Here is a 23,645-nt window from a genome sequence, read left to right as displayed (position 1 = left end):
TTCACTCCTGCACCCTGGGATTACTTCCCAAGTAAACTGACTACATTCAAGTCTTTGTCGCATGTTCTACGTTTTTGTGAATCAAAACTAAGACAGTGAACAAGAATGAATAATTCAATACACGATGCTGAAAATATTAACTGAAAAAAAAATAGTTCTCTAACTGATGCCTCATAGTAAATGTTCATTTCTGGCAGTATGGTGAACTACAAATCTCAATAGACCCTCCCTCCAAAAACAGCAAAACAAGCTATATAAGTTTATTTTTAAAAGAAAAACATTCAAATGCATTGGTGATGTTAAGAAATTAACCTTGGGACTTCCCTGGTGGTGCAATGGTTAAGAATCCACCGGACAATGCAGGGGGCATGGGTTCTAGCCCTGGTCCGGGAAGATCCCACATGCCGCAGAGCAACTAAGCCCGTGAACCACAACTACTGAGCCCACGTGCCACAACTACTGAGCCTGTGTGCTGCAACTACTGAACCCCCATGCCTCGAGCCTGTGCTCCACAACAAGAAAAGCCATTGCAATGAGAAACCTGCGCACTGCAACCAACAGTAGCCCCTGCTAGCCTCAACTAGAGAAAGCCTGCACATAGCAATGAAGACCCAACACACCCAAAAAATAAATAAAATTAAAATAAATAAATAAAAATTTTTAAAAAAGAAATTAACCTTGAAACTTATAAGGTGAGGACTGCTGCTTCCAACCAAGTAGGAGAAATGGGAATGGTGGTTGAAAGGTACAAACTTCCAATTATAAGATTCAAAAGTTCTGGGGACCTAAAGTATAGTATGGTGAATATAGATAACAATACTGTATTGTATACTTGAAAGTTACTAAAAGAGTAAACATAGCAGATTCGTTCAAGACGGTGGAGTAGAAGGACGTGCGCTTACTCCCTCTTGCGAGAGCAATGGAATCACAACTAACTGCTGAACAATCATTAACAGGAAGACACTGGAACTCACCAGAAAAGATACCCTACGTCCAAAGACAAAGGAGAAGCCACAATGAGAAGGTAGGAGGGGCACAATCATAATAAAATCAAATCCCATAACTGGTGGGTGGGTGACTCACAAATTGGAGAAGACTTATACCACAGAAGTCCACCCATTGGAGTGAAGGTTCTGAGCCCCACGTCACGCTTCCAAACCTGAGGAGGAATTCCTAGATAATCAGACTTTAAAGGCTAGTGGGATTTGATTGCAGGACTTCGACAGGACTAGGGGAAACAGAGACTCTGCTCTTGGAGGGCACCCACAAAGTACTGTGCACATCGGGACCCAGGGGAAGGAGCAGTGACCCCACAGGACACTGAACCAGACCTACCTACTAGTGTTGGAGGGTCTCCTGCAGAGGTAGGGGGGTGGCTGTGGCTCACCACAGGGACAAGGACACCGGGAGCAGAAGTTCTGGGAAGTACTCCTTGGCGTGAGCCCTCCCAGAAACCGCCATTAGCCCCACCAAAGAGCTGGGTAGGCTCCAGTGTTGGGTCACCTCAGGCCAAACAACCAACAAGGAGGGAACCCAGCCCCACCAATCAGCAGACAAGCAGATTAAAGTTTTACTGAGCTCTGCCCACCAGAGCAACAGTCAGCTCTACCCATCACCAGTCCCCCCCATCAGGAAACTTGCATAAGCCTCTTAGATAGCCTCATCCACCAGAGGGAAGACAGCAGACGCAAGAAGAACTACAATCCTGCAGCCTGTGGAACAAAAACCACATTCACAGAAAGATAGACAAGATGAAAAGGCAGAGCACTATGTACCAGATGAAGGAACAAGATAAAACCCCAGAAAAACAACTAAATGAAGTGGAGATAGGCAACCTTCCAGAAAAAGAATTCAGAATAATGAGAGTGAAGATGATCCAGGACCTCGAAAAAAGAATGGAGGCAAGGATCGAGAAAACGCAAGAAATGTTTAACAAAGACCTAGAAAAATTAAAGAACAAACACCTAGAAGAATTAAAGAACAAACAAACAGAGATGAACATTACAAGAACTGAAATGAAAAATACACTAGAAGGAATCAATAGCAGAAAAACTGAGGCAGAAGAACGGATAAGTGACCTGGAAGACAGAATGGTGGAATTCACTGCCACGGACAGAATAAAGAAAAAGAATGAAAGGAAATGAACACAGCCTAAGAGACCTCTGGAAAAACATTAAACTCACCGACATTTGCATTATAGGGGTCCCGGAAGGAGGAGAGAGAGAGAAAGGACCCAAGAAAATATTTGAAGAGATTATAGCCGAAAACTTCCCTAACATAGGAAAGGAAATAGCCACCCAAGTCCAGGAAGCTCAGAGAGTCCCAGGCAGGAAAAACCCAAGGAGAAACACATCGAGACACATAGTAATCAAACTGACAAAAATTAAAGAAAAAGAAAAATTATTGAAAGCGACAAGGGAAAAACAACAAATAACATACAAGGGAACTCTCACAAGGTTAACAGCTGATTTCTCAGCAGAAACTCTACAAGCCAGAAGAGAGTGGCATGATATATTTAAAGTGATGAAAGGGAAGAAACTACAACCAAGATTACTCTACCCAGCAAGGATCTCATTCAGATTCGATGGAGAAATCAAATCAGACAAGCAAAAGCTAAGACAATTCAGCACCACCAAACCAGCTGTACAACAAATGCTAAAGGAACTTCTCTAAGTGGGAAACACTAGAGAAGAAAAGGACCTACAAAAACAAACCCATAACAATTAAGAACATGGTCATAGGAACATACATATTGATAATTACGTTAAACGTGAATGGATTAAGTGCTCCAACCAAAAGACACAGTCTTGCTGAATGGATACAAAAACAAGACCCATATATATGCTGTCTACAAGAGACCCACTTCAGACCTAGGGATTTATACAGACTGAAAGTGAGGAGATGGAAAACGATATTCCATACAAATGGATATCAAAAGAGAGCTGGACTAGCAATACTCATATCAGATAAAATAGACTTTAAAATAAAGAATGTTACAAGAGACAAGGAAGGACACTACATAATGATCAAGGGATCAATCCAGAAAGAAGATATAACAATTATAAATATATATGCACCCAACATAGAAGCACCTCAATACATAAGGCAACAGCTAACAGCTATAAAAGAGGAAATCAACAGTAACAAAATAATAGTGGAGGACTTTAACACCTCACTTACACCAATGCGCAGATCAACCAAACAGAAAATTAATAAGGAAACACAAGCTTTAAATGACACAATAGCTAGATTTACTTGATATTTATACGACATTCCATCCAAAAACAGCAGATTACACTTTCTTCTCAAGTGCACACAGAACATCCTCCAGGATAGATCACATCTTGGGTCACAAATCAAATCACAGCAAATTTAAGAAAATCGAAATCATATCAAGCATCTTTTCTGACCACAATGTTATGACATTAGAAATCAATTACAGGGAAAAAAATGTTAAAAACATAGACATATAGAGGCTAAACAATATGTTACTAAACAACCAAGAGATCATTGAAGAAATCAAAGCGGAAATCAAAAAGTAGCTAAAGACAAATTACAATGAAAACACGATGATCGAAAACCTATGGGATGTGGCAAAAGCAGTTCTATGAGGGAAGTTTATAGCTATGGAAGCCTACCTCAAGAAACAAGAAAAATCTCAAATAAACAATCTAACCTTACACTAAAGGAACTAGAAAAAGAAGAACAAACAAAACCCAAAGTTAGCAGAAGGAAAGAAATCATAAAGATCGGAGCAGAAATAAATGAAACAGAAACAAAGAAAACAATAGCAAAGATCAATAAAACTAAAAGCTGGTTCTTTGAGAATAAACAAAATTGATAAGCCTTTAGCCAGACTCATCAAGAAAAAGAGAGGACTCAAATCAATAAAATTAGAAATGAAAAAGGAGAAGTTACAACAGACACTGCAGAAATACAAACCATCCTAACAGACTACTACAAGCAACTCTATGCCAATAAAATGGACAACCTGGAAGAAATGGACAAATTCTTCCAAGACTGAACCAGAAAGAAATAGAAAATATGAACAGACCAATCGCAAGTAATGAAATTGAAACTGTGATTAAAAATCTTCCAGCAAACAAAAGTCCAGGATCAGATGGCTACACAGGTGAATTCTATCAAACATTTAGAGAAGAGCTAACACCCATCCTTCTCAAAGTCTTCCAAAAAATTGCAGAGGAAGGAACACTCCCAAACTCATTCTATGAGGCCACCATCACCCTGATACCAAAACCAGACAAATATACTACAAAAAAAGAAAATTATAGACCAATATCACTGATGAATATAGATGTAAAAATCCTCAACAACATACTAGCAAACAGAATCCAGCAACACATTAAACGGATCATACACATTGATCAAGTGGGATTTATCCCAGGGGTGCAAGGATTCTTCAATATTCCCAAATCAATCAATGTGATACACCACGTTAACACATTGAAGAAGAAAAACCATACGATCATCTCAATAGATCCAGAAAGAGCTTTTGACAAAATTCAACACCCATTTATGATAAAAACTCTCCAGAAAGTGGGCATAGAGGGAACCCACCTCGACATAATAAAGGCCATATACGACAAATCCACAGCAAACATCATTCTCAATGGTGAAAAACTGAAACCATTCCTCTAAGATCAGGAACAAGACAAGGATGTCCACTCTCACCACTATTATTCAACATAGTTTTGGAAGTCCTAGCCACGGCAATCAGAGAAGAAACGGAAATAAAAGGAATACAAATTGGAAAAGAAGAAGTAAAACTGTCACTGTTTGCACATGACATGATACTATACATAGAGAATCCTAAAGATGCCACCAGAAAACTACTAGAGCTAATCAATGAATTTGGTAAAGCTGCAGGATACAAAATTAATGCACAGAAATCTCTTGCATTCCTATACACAAAAGATGAAAAATCTGAAAGAGAAATTAAGGAAACACTCCCATTTACCACTCCAAGAAAAAGAATAATATACCTAGGAATAAACCTACCTAGGGAGACAAAAGACCTGTATGCAGAAAACTATAAGACACTGATGAAAGAAATTAAAGTTGATACAAACAGATGGAGAGATATAGCAGGTTCCTGGATTGGAAGAATCAATATTGTGAAAATGACTAAACTACCCAAAGCAATCTACAGATTCAATGCAATCCCTATCAAATTACCAATGGCATTTTTTACAGAACTAGAAAAAAAAACTTAACATTTGTATGGAGACACAAAAGACCCCGAATAGCCATAGCAGTCTTGAGGGAAAAAACTGGAGCTGGAGGAATCAGACTCCCTGACTTCAGACTATATTACAAAGCTACAGTTATCGAGACAATATGGTACTGGCACAAAAACAGAAATATAGATCAATGGAACAGGATAGAAAGCCCAGAAATAAACCCACGCACATATGGTCACCTTATCTTTGATAAAGGAGGCAGGAATGTACAGTGGAGAAAGGACAGTCTCTTCAATAACTGGTGCTGGGAAAACTGGACAGGTACATGTAAAAGTATGAGATTAGAACACTCCCTAACACCATACACAAATTAAGCTCAAAATAGATTAAAGACCTAAATGTAAGGCCAGAAACTATCAAACTCTTAGAGGAAAACATAGGTAGAACATTCTATGACATAAATCACAGCAAGATCCTTTATGACTCACCTCCTAGAGAAATGGAAATAAAAACAAAAATAAACAAATGGGACCTAATGAAACTTCAAAGCTTTTGCACAGCAAAGGAAACCATAAACAAGACCAAAAGACAACCCTCAGAATGGGAGAAAATATTTGAAAATGAAGCAACTGACAAAGGATTAATCTCCAAAATTTACAAGCAGCTCATGCAGCTCAATAACAAAAAAAACAAACAACCCAATCCAAAAATGGGCAGAAGGCCTAAATAGACATTTCTCCAAAGAAGATATACAGACTGCCAACAAACACATGAAAGAATGCTCAACATCATTAATCATTAGAGAAATACAAATCAAAACTACAGTGGAAGAATCAATATTGTGAAAATGACTAAACTACCCAAAGCAATCTACAGATTCAATGCAATCCCTATCAAATTACCAATGGCATTTTTTTACAGAACTAGAAAAAAAAACTTAACATGTGTATGGAGATACAAAAGACCCTGAATAGCCATAGCAGTCTTAAGGGGAAAAAATGGAGCTGGAGGAATCAGACTCCCTAACTTCAGACTATACTACAAAGCTACAGTTATCAAGACAATATGGTACTGGCACAAAAACAGAAACATAGATCAATGGGACAGGATAGAAAGCCCAGAGATAAACCCATGCACATATGGTCAACTAATCTATGACAAAGGAGGCAAGGATATACAGTGAAGAAAAGACAGCCTCTTCAATAAGTGGTGCTGGGAAAACTGGACAGGTACATGTAAAAGAATGAATTAGAACACTCCCTAACACCATACAAAAAATAAATTCAAAATGGATTAGAGACCTAAATGTAAGACTGGACACTATAAAATTCTTAGAGGAAAACTTAAGAAGAACACTCTTTGACATAAATTACAGCAAGATCTTTTTTGATCCACCTCCTAGAGTAATGGAAATAAAAACAAAAATAAACAAATGGGACCTCATAAAACTTAAAAGCTTTTGCACAGCAAAGGAAACATAAACAAGATGATAAGGCAACCCTCAGAATGGGAGAAAATATTTGCAAATGAAGCAACTAACAAAGGATTAATCTCCAAAATTTATAAGCAGCTCATGCAGGTCAATATCAAAAAAACAAACAACCCAATCCAAAAATGGGCAGAAGACCTAAATAGACATTTCTCCAGAGAAGATATACAGATTGCCAACAAACACATGAAAGAATGCTCAACATCACTAATCATGAGAGAAATGCAAATCAAAACTACAATGAGGTATCACCTCACACCAGTCAGAATGGCCATCATCAAAAAATCTACAAACACTAAATGCTGGAGAGGGTGTGGAGAAAAGGGAACCCTGTTGCACTGTTGGTGGGAATGTAAATTGATACAGCCACTGTGGAGAACAGTATGGAGGTTCCTTAAAAAACTAAAAATAGAACTACCATACGACCTAGCAATCCCACTCCTGGGCATATACCCTGAGAAAACCATAACTCAAAAAGAGTCATGTACCACAATGTTCATTGCACGTCTATTTACAATAGTCGTACATGGAAGCAACCTAAGTGTCCATTGACAGATGAATGAAGAAGATGTGGCACATACGTACAATGGAATACTAGTCAGCCATAAAAGGAAATGAAATTGAGTTATTTGTAGTGAGGTGGATGGACCTAGAATCTGTCATACAGAGCGAAGTAACTCAGAAAGAGAAAAACAAATACAGTATGCTAACACATATATATGGAATACAAAAAAAAAAAAAAGGTCATGAAGAACCTAGGGGCAGGATGGGAATAAAGATGCAGACCTAGTAGAGAATGGACTTGAGGACGTGGGGAGGGGGAAGTGTTACCTGGGAGAAAGTGAGAGAGTGGCATGGACATATATACACTACTAAATATAAAACCGATAGCTAGTGGGAAACAGGCACATAGCACAGGGAGATCAGCTCGGTGCTTTGTGACCGCCTAGAGGGGTGGGATAGGGAGGGTGGTAGGGAGATGCGAGAGGGAAGAGATATGGGGATATATGTATATGTATAGCTGATTCACTTTGTTATAAAGCAGAAACTAACACACCATTGTAAAGCAATTATACTCCAATAAAGATGTTTAAAAAAATAAAATGATAATATTAAAAAAGGAAAAAAAGTTAGGTAATGAAATAATATATCAGATGATCTGCATTCTGTAAGAATGTGTGCGTATGTGTATGTCAGTCTGTGAGTGAGGGTGTGGAGGGGAGAGAGAGAGAGAGAAGAGAAAAGCACACCAAACATTAATATTAACAATGCTTTCTTTGGGGTGGCAGGATAGTGGAATTAGAGTGATTTTTACATTTATCCCTGAGTGTTTCTATATTTTTCAAAATTTCTAAACAAATATCCTCCCATGTATTATTTGTGTAAAAAACAAACAGGGAGCTTCCCACTGCAAACAGGATCAAGGCTAATTTCCTTTGTCTAACACCCTATCCTTATTTAACTTTTGTATCTCTTCTTTCCTGCCTTCCCTTTGCCCCCAGAACAATTTTACTCACATACCCTTTTACTGACACACTTCTTCGTCCTGGGATTGATCTCCACTTCAGGAAATCTTACAACCATGTTCAGAGCAAGGCTCCCTTCCTTTCACGAACTACCCTTGCACAGCAGCTCTCAGACTCTAGGGCAATGACCTGGCAGTTAATCAAGCAGAACTGGTAACATCTCTACCACGGTTGACTTCAACTGTATTTGATTCCCTTTTAACTTTTTATATGTTTTTGTTCTTCTCTTCAACTCGATTATAAGAACTCTTTGTATTTTTCATCAAGTCTAGTGCAACAGAGTAGTTATCTGTGGTAGACAAAATAATGGTCCCCCAAAGATATCACCTGTAAGCAAGTGACCAGAACCTGTGAGTATGTGAGGTTAGATGGCAAAGGGGAATTCACACTGCAGATGGAGCTAAGGTTGCTAATCAGGTGACCTTAAAATAGGGAGAGTATTCTGGATTATCCAGCTGGGACTAATGTAAGCACAAGAGTTCTTAAGTAGAAGAGATGGATGGAAGAGGTCAGAGGAGGAGATGTGATGACGGAAGCAAGGCTGGAGTGATGTGCTCTGAGAAGGACTCAACTCTTCACTGCTGGTTTTGAAGATGGAAGAAGGAGAAGATGGAAGAAGGAGGCCGCGTGCCCAGCAAGGCAGGCAGCCTCTCGAGGCTGGAAAAGGCAAGGAAATGGATTGTCCCTTAGAGCCTCTGGAAAGGAATGCTGCCCTGCTGACACCCTGGATTTCTGTCCGGTGAGATCCATATTTTTTTTTTTTTTGCGTTACGCGGGCCTCTCACTGTTGTGGCCTCTCCCGTTGTGGAGCACAGGCTCCGGACGCGCAGGCTCAGCGGCCATGGCTCACGGGCCCAGCTACTCCGCGGCATGTGGGATCCTCCCGGACCGGGGCACGAACCCGTGTCCCCTGCATCGGCAGGCGGACTCTCAACCACTGCACCACCAGGGAAGCCCCTGAGATCCATATTTTAACCTAGATAAATTTCTGTTGGTTTAGGTCGTTCAGTTTATGGTGATTTGGTCCAGCACTGATAGAAAATTAATACAATGTTAACTATTATTTTCTTTCATTCACATTAAAATCAAGAGAGATAAAACCAAAGTTGTTGAAATAATAAATTTAAAACTATACATTCTGAGGAAGTCTACCTTAATCACCCCAAATGCCTCTCATTATTTCTTCATTTCTCCTTATGCCTATGTGTTTGATGTATTATCGCTTATCATTTGTTGCTACTTTATTTTATAATTGTGTTAATACCATTTCATGGGCATATATATTTTTCCTCTGATTCAAAAGGGCTCTTCAGAAGCACGGACCATGTATTTATTCTCTAGGTATTTGCTGCCAGTGGTAGCAGATTTTATTCTATAAATGCCTGATTACTAACATCTTACATTATGGGTTACTTAAGGCAGACCATGTCCTCAGCTTTCTGCAGCATACTTCACAGAAATGTTTTAAAAAGTTTAATTTCAGCCTTATACATAAGCACCCTAAAGCCCGTAAAAAATCTGACCAGATTAGTCAACATTTAGAAAGTGGACTTAATACACTTTAATTCCACTCGATTTGTCCCATAAAATTTAGTGAGGTTTTATGTTTTTCTAGAATTTTACGGTTGACAATTTCAAGAACGGTATATATCTTTACCCTTACAGGCTGTAAGACTGGGGAATTGAGGTAGGAAGATGTCTGGTCCAGACTGGGAGAGAAAGGAGACAGTCTGGACATCCCCAAATCTTGAAGAGACCTGGGTACAAAGAAGGCTCCAGTGTGGAGGGTGGAGTGGGCACAGGGGCTGGACCTGAAAGGGACTATTTGGACGGTAGTCTGTTTCTGTGTTGAGTATCAAAATCAGCATAGACCTTCTAATAAACTAGAATTGTCAGGCTACTCTTGGAAGCCATTGCTAAAATTTCTAAGCTCTACCAGAATTAAAGAAAAGTAACCAAATAAATAAGCAGTCAGTTGGAAATGAGAGGATTTGGCATCATCGTAACCCTGGGGGAAGAAATAAAAGCTGATGTGTAAATGGGGTTTTGGGCAAGTAACCACATGGCCAGATGCCCTTCTCCCAGAGGTAGGCCCAGCCCAAGCCCTTCAAGTCAGTTTCTGTTATCTGGTCCTGAGAAGCCTTCAAAAAGGTGCTTACCCTGATTTCTCCAAACATAAAATTGGGGCAGTGGGATTTGCCATTTCTGTGTAGTCTAGGCCTGTGGTGAGGATTAATTAGTGTTTTTAAAGTGCTGTGGGTTTGGTTTGGTTTATTTATTTTCTCAGGACGAAAGCCAGTACGCCAGCACCAAGTGTTAACAGCGAAGGTTTGATGTATGTTACTTGAGATGCACTGTGTGAAGTGGGGCGGATGGGAAACGAAACTTGTGGGACTGCCTTCGGCATCAAAAAGGCCACATTTCCAAACCCATTTAGTACTCCCCAAAGTGAAGGAGGCAGAATAAAAGCCTCTGAAAATTAAAAAGGAGAAAAGTTATCTGTGTTTAGGCTCTGGGATTGAGGGTATGTACCAACCCAGACCAAGGAAAATCTGACGAGCTGCTACAGAAAAGTATTGGCAGCTAGAGAAGACACAAAATTCTGCTAACTTTGTGACAAGCTGTAAAATGAGGTCCTATATTTGACAGAGAGAAAGAATGGAACTCAGGCAGTCAGAGTGTCAGGGCTAATAGCTGAGGACAAATGCTGTCACACGCTAGCTTCTCTGACCCAGGACAGGTGGGCGTAGGGACCAAGAACTCTGGTATGGCCCATACCTCCACTCACTAAGAAACCAGCAGCCTTCTAGATATTACAATCTCATAAGAACCCTCTAAGCTAGTTTTTAGAAATAAATCTTTATGGCTTTATTCCCGATTATGGAAGTAATGCGCGCTCATTACTAACAAATAAAACTGCAGAAATACATAACATAAAAAGCGCAGACACTGCACCTCCAATCCAGCAGGCAGGATATAGGTTGTTAGTTATTGTTTGGACATATTTACAGGTGATAGCTATAACTGTCTCCAATTTATAGGTGATAAAACAGATAACTCAAAGAACTTATCCACCGGCTCACAGGAAATAAGTCAAAGCTGGAATTCAAATTCAGGTCTTTCTGACACCTCGGAACTCTGTATGTTCCACTAGGCTACACTGCCCTATCCCCACACCCTGCTCCCTCATCCCACCACCATCCTCAAAAGTAATTACTACAAGGCACCAACCGGGTTTCCATAATTAGCTTTACAAAGAGAAGCTGCCATCATCCACAGCGTCAGGTTACGTGTGAAATAGCAAGGTTAGTGCCACAAGGAGATCTGTTTTCCCAGCCTCGTTTAAATGTATAATCCTCCATCAACATGCTGTTATTTGAGTGAGATGATTATACTTTTCCATCAAAACCAGTGTAGAACAGAAAGCAAAGAGACCCCTGAAGTCAGCAGATCATATCTTATATGTGAGGCCTAGACCTGGAGAGCTCCGAGTTCCAGGTCTGTTATCTCTTAGTTGTTTGTGACCTGGTGCCTCAGTTTCTCCATCTGGATTGTAAAGTGGGTGGATGAACTGACTGCCAACGTGCCTTCTAGCGGCTGGAATGACGGGCAATCTCACTGACGGCTGGTGGGCCTCATGCATCCCATCTAACTTCTAAAAGTCTGCTCAACATCTCATTTCAGGCTGAAAGACAGAAAGTTGTCCTGTGTTGCGACTTCTCAAATATGCCCAGAAAGAAATGAACATGCTTTGAAAATAATGTATAAGGTTATTGTTCTTTTTTTTTTTTTTTGCGGTAGGCGGGCCTCTCACTGCTGTGGCCTCTCCCGTTGCAGAGCACAGGCTCCAGACGCGCAGGCTCAGCGGCCATGGCTCACGGGCCCAGCCGCTCCGCGGTATGCGGGATCCTCCCGGACCGGGGCACGAACCAGTGTCCCCTGCATCGGCAGGCGGACTCTCAACCACTGCGCCACCAGGGAAGCCCTTGCTAGAGTTATTCTAATTAAATGAGTGGATGATAACGAATTTAAATGACTAGCTTATTAGCACTCATTCTTTCAGTATGTCTAAATCTCCTATACATAAGGCATCGAGAGAGCTATACTGATGAAACCTTGCCCTCCATGAATATAAATAACTACAGGGCTTCCCTGGTGGCGCAGTGGTTGAGAGTCCGCCTGCCGATGCAGGGGACACGGGTTCGTGCCCCGGTCCGGGAAGATCCCACATGCCGCGGAGCGGCTGGGCCCGTGAGCCATGGCTGCTGAGCCTGCACGTCCGGAGCCTGTGCTCCACAACGGGAGAGGCCACAACAGTGAGAGGCCCGCATACCGCAAAAATAAATAAATAAATAAATAAATAAATAACTACAGTATGAAGAAGCGAGAGCTCAGTGTCTCAGGAAGCTCCGGAGAAGCTCAAGGGACTCTAGTTTGGAGGGATCAGGCAGGGCTTCATGGAGCAGTAGGGATGTGACCTGGGCCCCCGAGAAGGGTCAGAGTAGCAAAGGAAGATGGCGGACGGCATTGCAATGGTGCTGAGGGGTTGCTTCGGCGGAAAGACAGAGGTTGTAAGAGGCAGGCTAAGGAGTCTGCCTGTGGCTGTAGGCAGTTGGCAACCACTGACAGCCATCAAGCAGGGAAGTGAGGGGCTGTGGCTGTGTTCTCTTCCAACAAAACCTAAAGCCTACGTGATTTCCAGTACGTACAACTATACCTAGCACGTCGTGGGCAGGCGGTATCTCCTGAATGAATCATCTCAGAAATGGCGACCTAATGTCAGGGAATGGATTTGAATTTGCTCTTAAGAGGAAACATGGAGCAGCGCCAAGCATGCAAACCTGGACGACTCTTGGATCTCGAGTATGGACCTGGCAATTTCAGCCCAGAAAATGCACGCGTGAGAGAGGGGAGGGAGCGAAGACTGTTCTTTCAGCCTGTAATCACGAGCAGAAATAACATCCCATTATAACCTTTATAGAGAAGAGGCCCTTTCAATGAAAGAGTAACAATGCTGTACAGAATCACTTTGAAGACTTTGCCTTTGGTGTGGAAAATGCTAACATCTGTCAGGGCCCTTCATCTCTAATCAAGCTTCTGCCAGCAGAGTCTACGTGCTTTCTATGTGTGCACGTGTGTAGGGTTATCTACGTACACGTTACATAATTGGACAGACGTGAGAATTCTGACGATTCACAGAATGCCACGTCTGACTTCCAAGGTGAGTTGTGTTCACAGGTGGAGGTGGTAGCATCTTTACCTCAGAACCTGGGTCAAGCCTGGGGACTGTAGGATGAGTATATTTTCTCTAAGGCAAACTAATGCCTTTGAAATCATTTCTCCTCCTGGTTTGAGGTAGGCTGACTAGAACCGAGGGGAGCCACAGAGCTTGGAGCTGGAGTGCCTCAGAACCAGGGTGAGTGGAATTCACACCTGTAGGACCTCGGAGCCTAATCTGGGATCACAGCTGCTCCCCACCACGTTGGATGTTTTCAGCCTTTCCCATTACATCAGCTTAAACGGTACCGTCCCCTTTCCTCAGGCTCCTGCCCAGGTTTCCTCCACAGCCCACTCTGTACTGCTGAAGAAAGACACTGAGTCAGGTCAGCCTGCTAGAAAGAAACACTTTAAAGAAATGCGGGGGGCGGGGGGGGGGGTGTCCACAGGGGGAGAATAAATCTTAGGATCTTAGAAAGGAAGGAGGGAAGAAAAAGATACTATGTGAGAACATGTCCATGCAAGGTCACCTGAGAACAAAGCCTCTGAAGATGAATAAAAAGTTTCCTCAAAGCACACAGGAAAGCAATTACAGCCCACATGTGTGACACTGGCCATGGGAGCCGGTGGCAGGGGAGATAAAAGTAGAGCCAGATTTGGGTGCACTGAGAGAGCCCGTGACCAATGCAACAATGAAAGGGAGCCTTCCAGGAAGGCAGGGATGGGAACAGAGCACAAAGAACAGGAAGAAGAAGCAGCGCCCTCAACTCAGAGGGGAAGTCAGGCTGAGCTGAGACTGGGGCAGGGGCTTTGTCAATATGTATTTGTCCATCAGGGAGGTCTTGGGGAAAGGAATGAGGAGGGCAGGGAAAATGCCACATCATCTGATATTTTCAATTAGGGGAAGGGTGAGGGTGGGCATTTATATGCTGAATAAGTCGTTTCAAATATCTGTATGTGATATGTTAATTAAAATAAAAAGTAGGGCTTCCCCGGTGGCGCAGTGGTTGAGAGTCTGCCTGCCGATGCAGGGGACACGGGTTCGTGCCCCGGTCCGGGAAGATCCCACATGCCGTGGAGCGGCTGGGCCCGTGAGCCATGGCCGCTGAGCCTGCGCGTCCAGAGCCTGTGCTCCGCAACGGGAGAGGCCACAACAGTGAGAGGCCCGCGTACCACAAAAAAAAAAAAAATAAAAAAAAAAAAAAAAAAAAAAAAAAATAAAAAGTAGCTTGTGAGTGTTATTTTTTTTTTTTTAGGCACCAAAGGTAGGACGGGAGCTCAGGGTTTAAGAGGAGAGTGTGAATTGCCATCTGGAGGCACTTTTAGGTTCAAGTCTAAGAGACAATAAAACAGAGACTTTAACCTGTTGATCTGTTCACCGTTAAATATTTATTGAGGACTTCTATGATGGTAGGCCTCGTGCTATGCACTGGGAATGCGGCAGTAAATGAAAAGGGTACAGATCCTGTCTTCATGGAGTTTCTATGCTTTTTTTGGATTTTACATTTTACTGTTAATATTTAAAACTGTGGTAAAATATACATAACATGAAATTTACCGTCTTAACCACCATAGTTCATTGTTGTGCTACTGTCACCACCATCCATCTCCAGAGCTCTTTTCACCTTGTGAAACTGAAACTCTATACCCACTAAAAAGCGGCAACTCCCATTCCCCTCTCCACCTAATCCCTAGAAACTACCATGTTACTTTTTGTCTCTGAATTTGACTATTCTCCGTACCTCCTGTAAGTGGAATCATGCAGTACTTGTCTTTTTGTGATTGGCTTATTTCATTTACCATACTGTCCTCAAGTTTTAACCATGCTGCAGCATAGGTTAGAATTTCCTTTCTTTTTAAGGCTGAATAATAATACTCCATTGTATGTATGTCGCACATTTTGTTTATCCAGTCCTCTGTCAATGGACATTTGGGTGGCTTCCACCTTTTGGCTATTGTGAATAGCGCTGTTCAAGTCCCTGGTTTCAGTTCTTTGGGAGTATATATCCAGGTATGGAATTGCTGGATCATACGGTAGTCCTGTTTTTAATTTTTTGAGGAATTGCTATACTGTTTCCATAGCAGCTATACCATTTTACATTCCCACTAGCAATGCACAAGGGTTCCAGTTTCTCCACATCTCCAACAATAGTCGTTATCTTCCTTCCTCCATTCCTTCCTTTCTGTCTGTAGCCATTCCAATGGGTAGGATCTATGGTTCTTCGAGACATCTTTATGCTTTATTGTAGAATCTCCTGGTCTACGGGAGATTCTATGACTTCTGGGGTGTGTTTGTGTATGTGTGCGTGTGTGTACACTAGTCTTTTTTGGAAATATTTTTACTACTAGTACCCAAGCCACAACCTACCAAGAGTATGTGGCCATGAAAAAACCCTAACTCCACAAGTAGGAAGGGGCTCTGCGGGTGCCCTCTACTCTTAGAATAAGAGGGAGGTGGTATAGATGTTAAAACCCAAGAGGCCAGATTTTGAGGGATCTGGTCCTACTTGGAAGGGAGGGCTTCCCTGGGAAAAGTCTAACATCGATTCCTCTAATTCATGACAGGAGGAGACATTGGTCCACCACTGCCGACAAGACCAGCTAAAGGAGACAGTGCAGGTGAAAAACTGGAATGATGCAGTGATGTTTCAGAATGGGGATCAGAAAGGTGGGCAGGATGTAGTAACAGCAAAATCATATAATATTCACATCACTCTAGTGCTTATAATGTTTCTAACATTATCACGTGTATTCATCTTTTTACAGCCATGTCTTTGGCTACACCACTGCTTATTAACACGTGCAACTTTTCCAGCAGGGTGAAAAAGGAGAAAGTGAGGAAGCAGCTTGCTCCCTTGAGGTCCTGTGTGTACAGAAACCCATAGAATGCTGAAGCTAGAAGGGACCTTAGAGGTCACTTAATTCAGCCTTCACCTCACAGATGAGGAAGTGATGAAGTGGCTTTGGGGAAGGTGGAGGTGGAATATTACTCTCTTCTCCCATAAGCAAGTACACATCATCTGGGAAGTGCTGGAGTTAGAAACCAAAGAACTGCTTCTGTGATAATACAGACTCAATTGTCAATCCTTCATTGATACCCTAGATTGGCTGCTTTCTGATTTTATTCCACAACAGCCTCTAGAATATGTTTTATAGTCATAAAACATATTCTGTGAATATAACATGCAGACTTGGCTGTCCTATAAATACATATTTTCTTGTAGCTGGATTTAATTTTTCCCCCACAAACTAACTGCCCAGAAAAGGAACTGGGCTTGTATCACCATCCTCAGGAGTGCAGGACCCCAAAGATAACTCCCCTTTTTCCTAATTCTGCCACACAGTGGTGTGAAATGGATATAAAAACAGGGCAGAAAAGCGCCCCCCAACCCCGGTATTGCCCACATATAAGAGGAGGCGGCACCTTGCCACCCACAGGTACACACAGTAGGGGACACCCTGTTTTTGTGAACCAACAGTGAATGTGGCTCTTTGTCAATGGCAGGGCCTGACAACGTCCCTCATTACATTCAGGGTTAGAGCAAGAGTCCCCAGGCTGGCAGGAAAGGCCAAAAGCAAGGCCTGGAGTGGACTCCTAGGAGGGGGGGAAGGAGCAGCAGGCAGCCAGAAAGTGTCTCTGAATTTGTGACAGCAGCAAAGGGTCTCAGTAAGTCCAGCAATTAACATATGGGAAACTAAGTGGAAGAAAAGTGAAGGGACTCGCTCAAGACCTTACAATCTATGAGGGGCAAGGCTAAGACAGTTCTCTCTTCTGATTTCCATGCTCCAATTCTTACACTGGTGAAACTTTCTGCCTGTGCTATTACTTTGCTAGAGGCACTTGAGGGGACGCAAAAATCACAGCAGGTTATGCTAAGAAGCCCGCGGCAAGCGGCACTATGGTCACTATGGGTGTATAGTTCTCAAGCTCCCATTTCTGATGCCATGACAAAACGCAGCTTAGTGAGTGAAGGGGGCTTAAGGCTTTTCACTTGTAGATGGAACTTACTGGATGAGGACAGCTTAAAACCACTGTAATGTGGGCAAGCATATTCAGCACATCCCTGGAGGTTATGCAGGGCTTTGCAGTGCATTAAATTACTCAGAAGCTGTAAAAACCGTTCCTGCCTCCCTTCTGGCCACCCTGAGGGATTCTGATATGACTGGCTCCTGGTTAGCAATCACTTCTGCAGTGAGCCGGTTACAGACTGGAATGTATCATATCCCTAGGTGTGCTGGGGCAGAGAAAAGTTTAAACGATTGACGTAGCTCCACAGTAACTAATCATAGGTCTGTGATCCTCTCACACAGCTGATCAAATCATTTCCAAGCATTTTCTAGAACAATTCTTCTAGACCAATAGACATGCAATGCAAATTACACATGTGATTTTAAATTTTCTATGAAGCACATTAAAAAAGGAAAAGGAAACAGATGAAATTGGGATCAATATATTTAAACTCAATATATGCAAAGTATCGCCACTTCAACAAGTAATAAATGTATATATGTTTTATATTTTTCATACTCAGTCTTCAAAATCGGATGTGCGCATACTCAGAGCACATCTTGATCCACAATTAGCCATACTTCAAGTGCTAAGTAGTCACACAGGGCTCGTGGCTACCATATCGGACATATTACTACCCTTGCCTCTCTCACTGACGTCTGTTTACTCCAAGAAAAATAGAAATTTCTCCATCCTGCAGCCATTCCTACCTATCTCAGGGCACTTTCCTTTCCAGGTCTAGTGATTCTAGGTAGTCTTTATTCCATTTCAACTCTCCTCCAACTGTCCATTCAGTCACTGAGTACCTACCAAGTGCCAGGTGTTTGTGTTAACTTATGAGGATGTAAAGATAAATATGACATAGACCCTGATATCCGGAGCTCTCGGCTTAGTGGGAAATGCAGGCACATACAGGAGAATTTGGTGAACACTATACAGAGATACGTACGAAGGGGTGCACAGAGGAAGGAGTACTGCTTCTTCCAGGGCTTCTGGAAAGCATTCACAGAGGTGGGACATTTGCGCTGAGTTTTAAGGGATGAGGAAAAATTGTGGAGGTGTTTCAGGCATAGGGGAAAGTATGTTCAAGACCTAAGTATGACGATCTGCATGCTTGGAAATGGCAAGTGGCTCGTAGGGCAAGAAGACGGCAAGGAGGGCCTGGAGTGAGGCTGGCGAGGTGAGCTGGACCTCAGATGCCCGAAGACACACTCAGAATTACTGGGGGTCATTCTCCAGAAGGGGGAATCTTAAGACAGGTTGTAACACAGATTGGAGAGGATAAAAGAGTAAGGAGAGCCTGAATGATGGGGTAGCAGTATGTCTAAAAGGAGGAGATGTTAGCACTCAAGTGAATGAAGGGAGTATAAGAGCACTGTTTTCTGCAGACAGTCTCTCGATGAGGCCTTATGATGGAACCTGGGCAAAGGGCCTAATAGTTAAGGTTTTCCAGGCCCAAACTCATGAAGTAGGGGCATCAGGGCCACTAGCATCGTATTTATATAGGACTATTACAACCCGTGGGGATGTGAAAGCGCCACATGGCCTCTTTCCCTGCAGGAATTAATAGGGTTCCCTATGGGTTAATTTAGGCAGTAGGCAGAATCAAGCTAAATTGCAGCCTTGCCAGGGAAATCATGGGCTTATGAGACCCAGCAGGTCTGGGCAGCACCTGACCAGCCTGCTCAGATGATGCGGTGGCTCATTTGACTTTGAGTTTTCTAGAAGGAGGCTCTGACACTCTCAGGTAAGAACAGGGCAACAACAGCATGACCTTTACAGTTAGAAGGAGGCTCAGAGATCCCATGGGTTCTCCTTTCATAGACGGGAAAACTGAGTCATGGAGAGGGAAATGGCTTAGAAGGTCATATAAGCCATTCAGCAGCACTCACCCTTTGTGGCACCGAAGCCACAGTGAGACTGGTACAACAGGTGCCATGGAGAACTGTTTACCTTTATAGCAAACTCAAGTGGAGCAAGAGAATTAGGCTAGAGAGACACCAGGTAATAAAACTGCCTTTGTGAGCCAACAGTATTTAAATTAGTAGCAATAAACAAGGTACTCACACGGTGAGACGTCTACAAAGTCTGGATCGATATTGTGCAGCAGCTCCATTCTGGGGGACGGGCTTCCTTCACTAGAAAAGAATTTTTCAGAAAATGTTAATTTCCTCTCTCAAATGGGTATCAATGATTTTAATACTTCCTTTCCTCATATTTACAGGAAATAACAAACCTGCCAGTTAACAACTTGGTCACGAATTCAGAGGCCTCCAAAACGTGTGGCCGTGCATCTTCAAGTAGTCATCACTGGTCTATATTGTCACAATGACTGAATGTTTACATAACAGCTTTAAGGTCAAGCACGTGACAATTAAAAGATGAGTCCTGTGACCCTTTGCAATAAATGATCTGGCTGTACTTAAACATGACCGTTCGTTACAGCAGTGAAATGAGAACTCAAGTCATCCAGTGTAGACGTCATGCTGAACACTCACAGGGAAATGAAGAAAGAGCATCTGCCGAGATGGCAGCGCCCATATCACAGATGCAACGTGCCCTTTAAATATTAGCCTGCACGAGAAAAACGAATGTCTTCCACGTCTAAATTTACAACGTGGAAACTACATGTGAGATAGTTATACTTCTTTAAGGTTTTTAAAAATTGTATGCGCAAATACAATCACAACCTACATTACTGTTGAAAAGAACTTGGAGATCAGTTAGTCCAATGCCCTCATGTTACAAATGAGAAAGGCCCATAGTAAGTTACTGGTCGAACAATGGGTAGTGGGTGTTTTTTAAAAATTGGGAGCATGAACACCACGAGATGTATGCCGGGTGTGCATGAGGCACCCATGTCATTTTGCTAGTATAGACTCAGCCTTATGGAAGAAGTTGTTAGATATCATTTCAGTCGTTGGATCACTTGATAATCCAATAAAAGGTTGCAAAGTACCGTTAACACCATAGGATTTGTCCACATAGGAATAACCAATAAGGCCCCTGAAAATAAGAGGACATGTTTTCGGGTGGTTCAATGTCCACACCCCAAACGCACAGCTAGTTGTCTACGGCAGTGGCTTGGGATTTCAAGGACCCATAAATTTTCAAAAACTCTGGATTGTGATTGGCAGCGTTGTATTTGCCAAGTAAGGAAATGTTAAAAACAAAATTCATGAATTAAAAACAAAACCAAAAAACTTTCAACTACCATTACCATAAAATAAAGGTAATTTTAATAGCAACAAAAGGTAGGATGAATACAATCTCAGAATAAGTGACAGTCCTTTAAAGTGAATATGTTTAACTTTAGAATTCTAAAAGATTTCCTTTTTCCTCTCTATTCCATAAAACCCACTAACTAGACAGTGAGAGGGAAATATGCAGGGATGCCTCTAGGCCTGGGGGCAGCACTATGCGGGTGGGGGGGGCAATATTTCCCTGGATTCCTCATTTTCTTCCTGAGGCATTTAACTAACTACCTGTATACCATGAGACTGTCAACCGGTCCAAAATGACAGGAACTAGGGTTTGATCCTGGAAGCTCTGAATGCAAGTAGGGATGATGAGCAAAGAAAATGGTGAATGTGAGAAAATCTTAACAGAATGATGATGATGGTGTCTAATTTGTGGGGTTAAAAACAAGCAAACAGAGCTAAAATCTGGATGATAAAAATAGCAAGTAAGTCAGGAGGGGAAATCAGAATGAAAGCATTTTAAAGTCTTTGTATTGTTTGGAAGAGGGTAAGGCTGTTCATTAAATTTAGATTTAGCTAAGTAAAATTTGCATGTTAAAATTTTAAGGTAACTTAAAAACAAAGATAGGACTTTTCTGGACCACGGAAGAACAAAACAAAATTCATTCAATCCAAAAAAAGGCAAGAAAGAAGGAGGAACCCCAAAATTTCTCATCTTTAAAAGCAGAGCTCACTGGAATACCCCCAAAGTATTAGGCACGGTTAAATAAAACATATTTTTCTAATAACTTTTAAAGGAAGTTTATCTGTATATTATTCATTTATTTCATTTTTTCATTATTCAGAAGAGCCACAGATATTGCAAAATAAGGGAACTTAATCAGATGAGATGAATTTTGAACACTAAAGCGTTGTGAGTAATCCCAGGGATGAATTATTTGCTGGGAAAAATCATCACAGGCAGAATCATCATGATACAAAGCATGATGAAAAGAACAAAAGCCAACCAACCTTCCTAAGTATGCTGTGATGCTACTTTTTAAAATGTACGAATCCGAATGTTTTGACAAGGATGTGGTTGGAGATATATACCAAGGAAATATAACAGAAGACAAGTGATTAAAACAATAACCAAACACCCTAGGGACTCCAAGTTATTAAATAAATCAAGAAAACCAAATGTACATTTAAGGGAACTGAATAAAGTATCATAAATCTTGGGTTACTCTCCATCAAAATGTTAAAAGTTATTAAAATCCCTAGACAAGGTCATGTACCAATTCCCTGGAACTAGTCCTTTGGAAAGTGATGGATTTTAGAAATATTTCCAGGTGAATTTTTTTAAAAAGAGGCATACATACATGGGAAGGGAAGATGGTAATAATGGAAATATGGAAAAATATACACCAAACTGTTAGCTGGGATAGGGGGATGGGTGGGGTGAACTACAAAGACTTTTATTTTCTACAGTGCTTTATACAACTAGCATGCATTATTACTGTAATCAGGAAATTTTTAAGCTTTTTTAAAGTACAGAACTTGTGAAAATTTCTATGCTTCCATAAAGACATTAAAAAGTATAACAAAGAGAAAACTCAGATATTTTACAGAGTTTGGGAGTTTAAAGACAGGAAAACTATCCAGAACTACAAGGTAGTTCTGCAGTATTTAAATGCATTAGTTGATTTTTGGAATTTAATTGCATGCTACCCCACGTATGTGCTATCTCATACTGATAATAACTGATCATGTAATTTCCCTCTCAGGAGTGTAGAAATTTCCCTGTATGTTTAAGATCAGGCTTGCCTTGAGCAAAAACAGTAATGGTTTTAGGGTCACTGAGTTCTCATGTCTCACCACTTAAGTCAGTTCTTTTCATTTTGGTAAAGGGTTCAGAGCCTCAGTGCCTGAGATGGAGGGAATAAGAGGAAAGAGAGGGAGATGTTAGGGAGAAAGGAGGGAGGGAGAAAAGGGAGATGAGGAGGAAGAAGAAGAGGGAGAAGGAAAGAAGGGAGAAGAGACTGTGGGTTTCCTTTAATAGTTACGCACCAAGTTAGCAGAGACTCACTAAAGCACTTAAACGCGCACACACACTACACATATCAACTCCACGTGGCGAATTTCAGTGGAGACAAGGGCATAGTATAGTGATGCTGGAACAGAGAAGTGGACCCAAGTCACCTGGAGAAGAACATGTGCAGAATAAGGCTGGTGGGAGGGATGGGGAGGGTGCGGGATGAAATGAGAGATCGCAAAGACCCGCTCTGCAAAGCTTCATAACTTTGCCTAGGGAATACTTTAGAGTATTTAAAGTGATTCTGCAAAGACCAGTTACGGGTAGAGAGGCACTGGTCATTACAAGGTGAGGCCCATTGTTGGTGAGGGGAATCCTTCAGGTCCAAATGACACACCCAGGAAGAACACCTCCGACTCAGCTCAGCTCCCACCATCTGTAGGAATTCAATATCCCCAGAATTGAGAAACTGGACACCGATACTGGGACACTGGTACCCTGGTTATTGGGAAGGAATATCTACCACTGGATTAATAAACACTCTTTTTTTATATATATATTAAAAGAAAGGTAAGTTCAGTAAGTAGCCACATATTTTCCAGTGCAGTTTAAAAACAGTCTTCCCTTAAGAACTCACAGGGGCTTCCCTGGTGGCACAGTGGTTGAGAATCTGCCTGTCAATGCAGGGGACATGGGTTCGAGCCCTGGTCCGGGAAGATCCCACATGAAGCGAAGCAACTAAGCCTGTGTGCCACAACTACTGAGCCTGCATGCTCAACTACTGAGCACATGTGCTGCAACTACTGAAGCCTGCCTGCCCGTGCTCCACAAGAGAAGCCACCGCAATGAGAAGTCTGTGCACTGCAACAAAGATTAGCTCCCGCTCGCCACAGCTAGAGAAAGCCCGTGTGCAGCAATGAAGACCCTACACAGCCATAAATAAACAAACAAATAAATAAAATGTCCTTAAAAAAAAAAAAGAACTCACA

The 23,645-nt window shown here is 41.9% G+C and overlaps 1 protein-coding gene across 3 annotated transcripts in view; it reads right to left on the bottom strand.

Moving 5' to 3' along the window:
- The window catches only part of ARSB (arylsulfatase B), a 175,604-nt gene that overhangs the window by 52,046 nt on the left and 99,913 nt on the right, over positions 1 to 23,645 (bottom strand). For all 3 annotated transcript variants that reach the window (XM_032626198.1, XM_032626197.1, XM_032626196.1), the window contains exon 6: positions 19,510 to 19,580. In XM_032626198.1, the coding sequence (XP_032482089.1) occupies positions 19,510 to 19,580 (71 nt within the window). The remainder of the gene's footprint in view (positions 1 to 19,509; positions 19,581 to 23,645) is intronic.

Source organism: Phocoena sinus, chromosome 3 (genome assembly GCF_008692025.1).
Source record: "Phocoena sinus isolate mPhoSin1 chromosome 3, mPhoSin1.pri, whole genome shotgun sequence".
Classification (NCBI taxonomy): domain Eukaryota; kingdom Metazoa; phylum Chordata; class Mammalia; order Artiodactyla; family Phocoenidae; genus Phocoena; species Phocoena sinus.
Note: the sequence above shows the minus strand (reverse complement) of the source record. Positions and strands in the feature narration are given on the sequence as shown.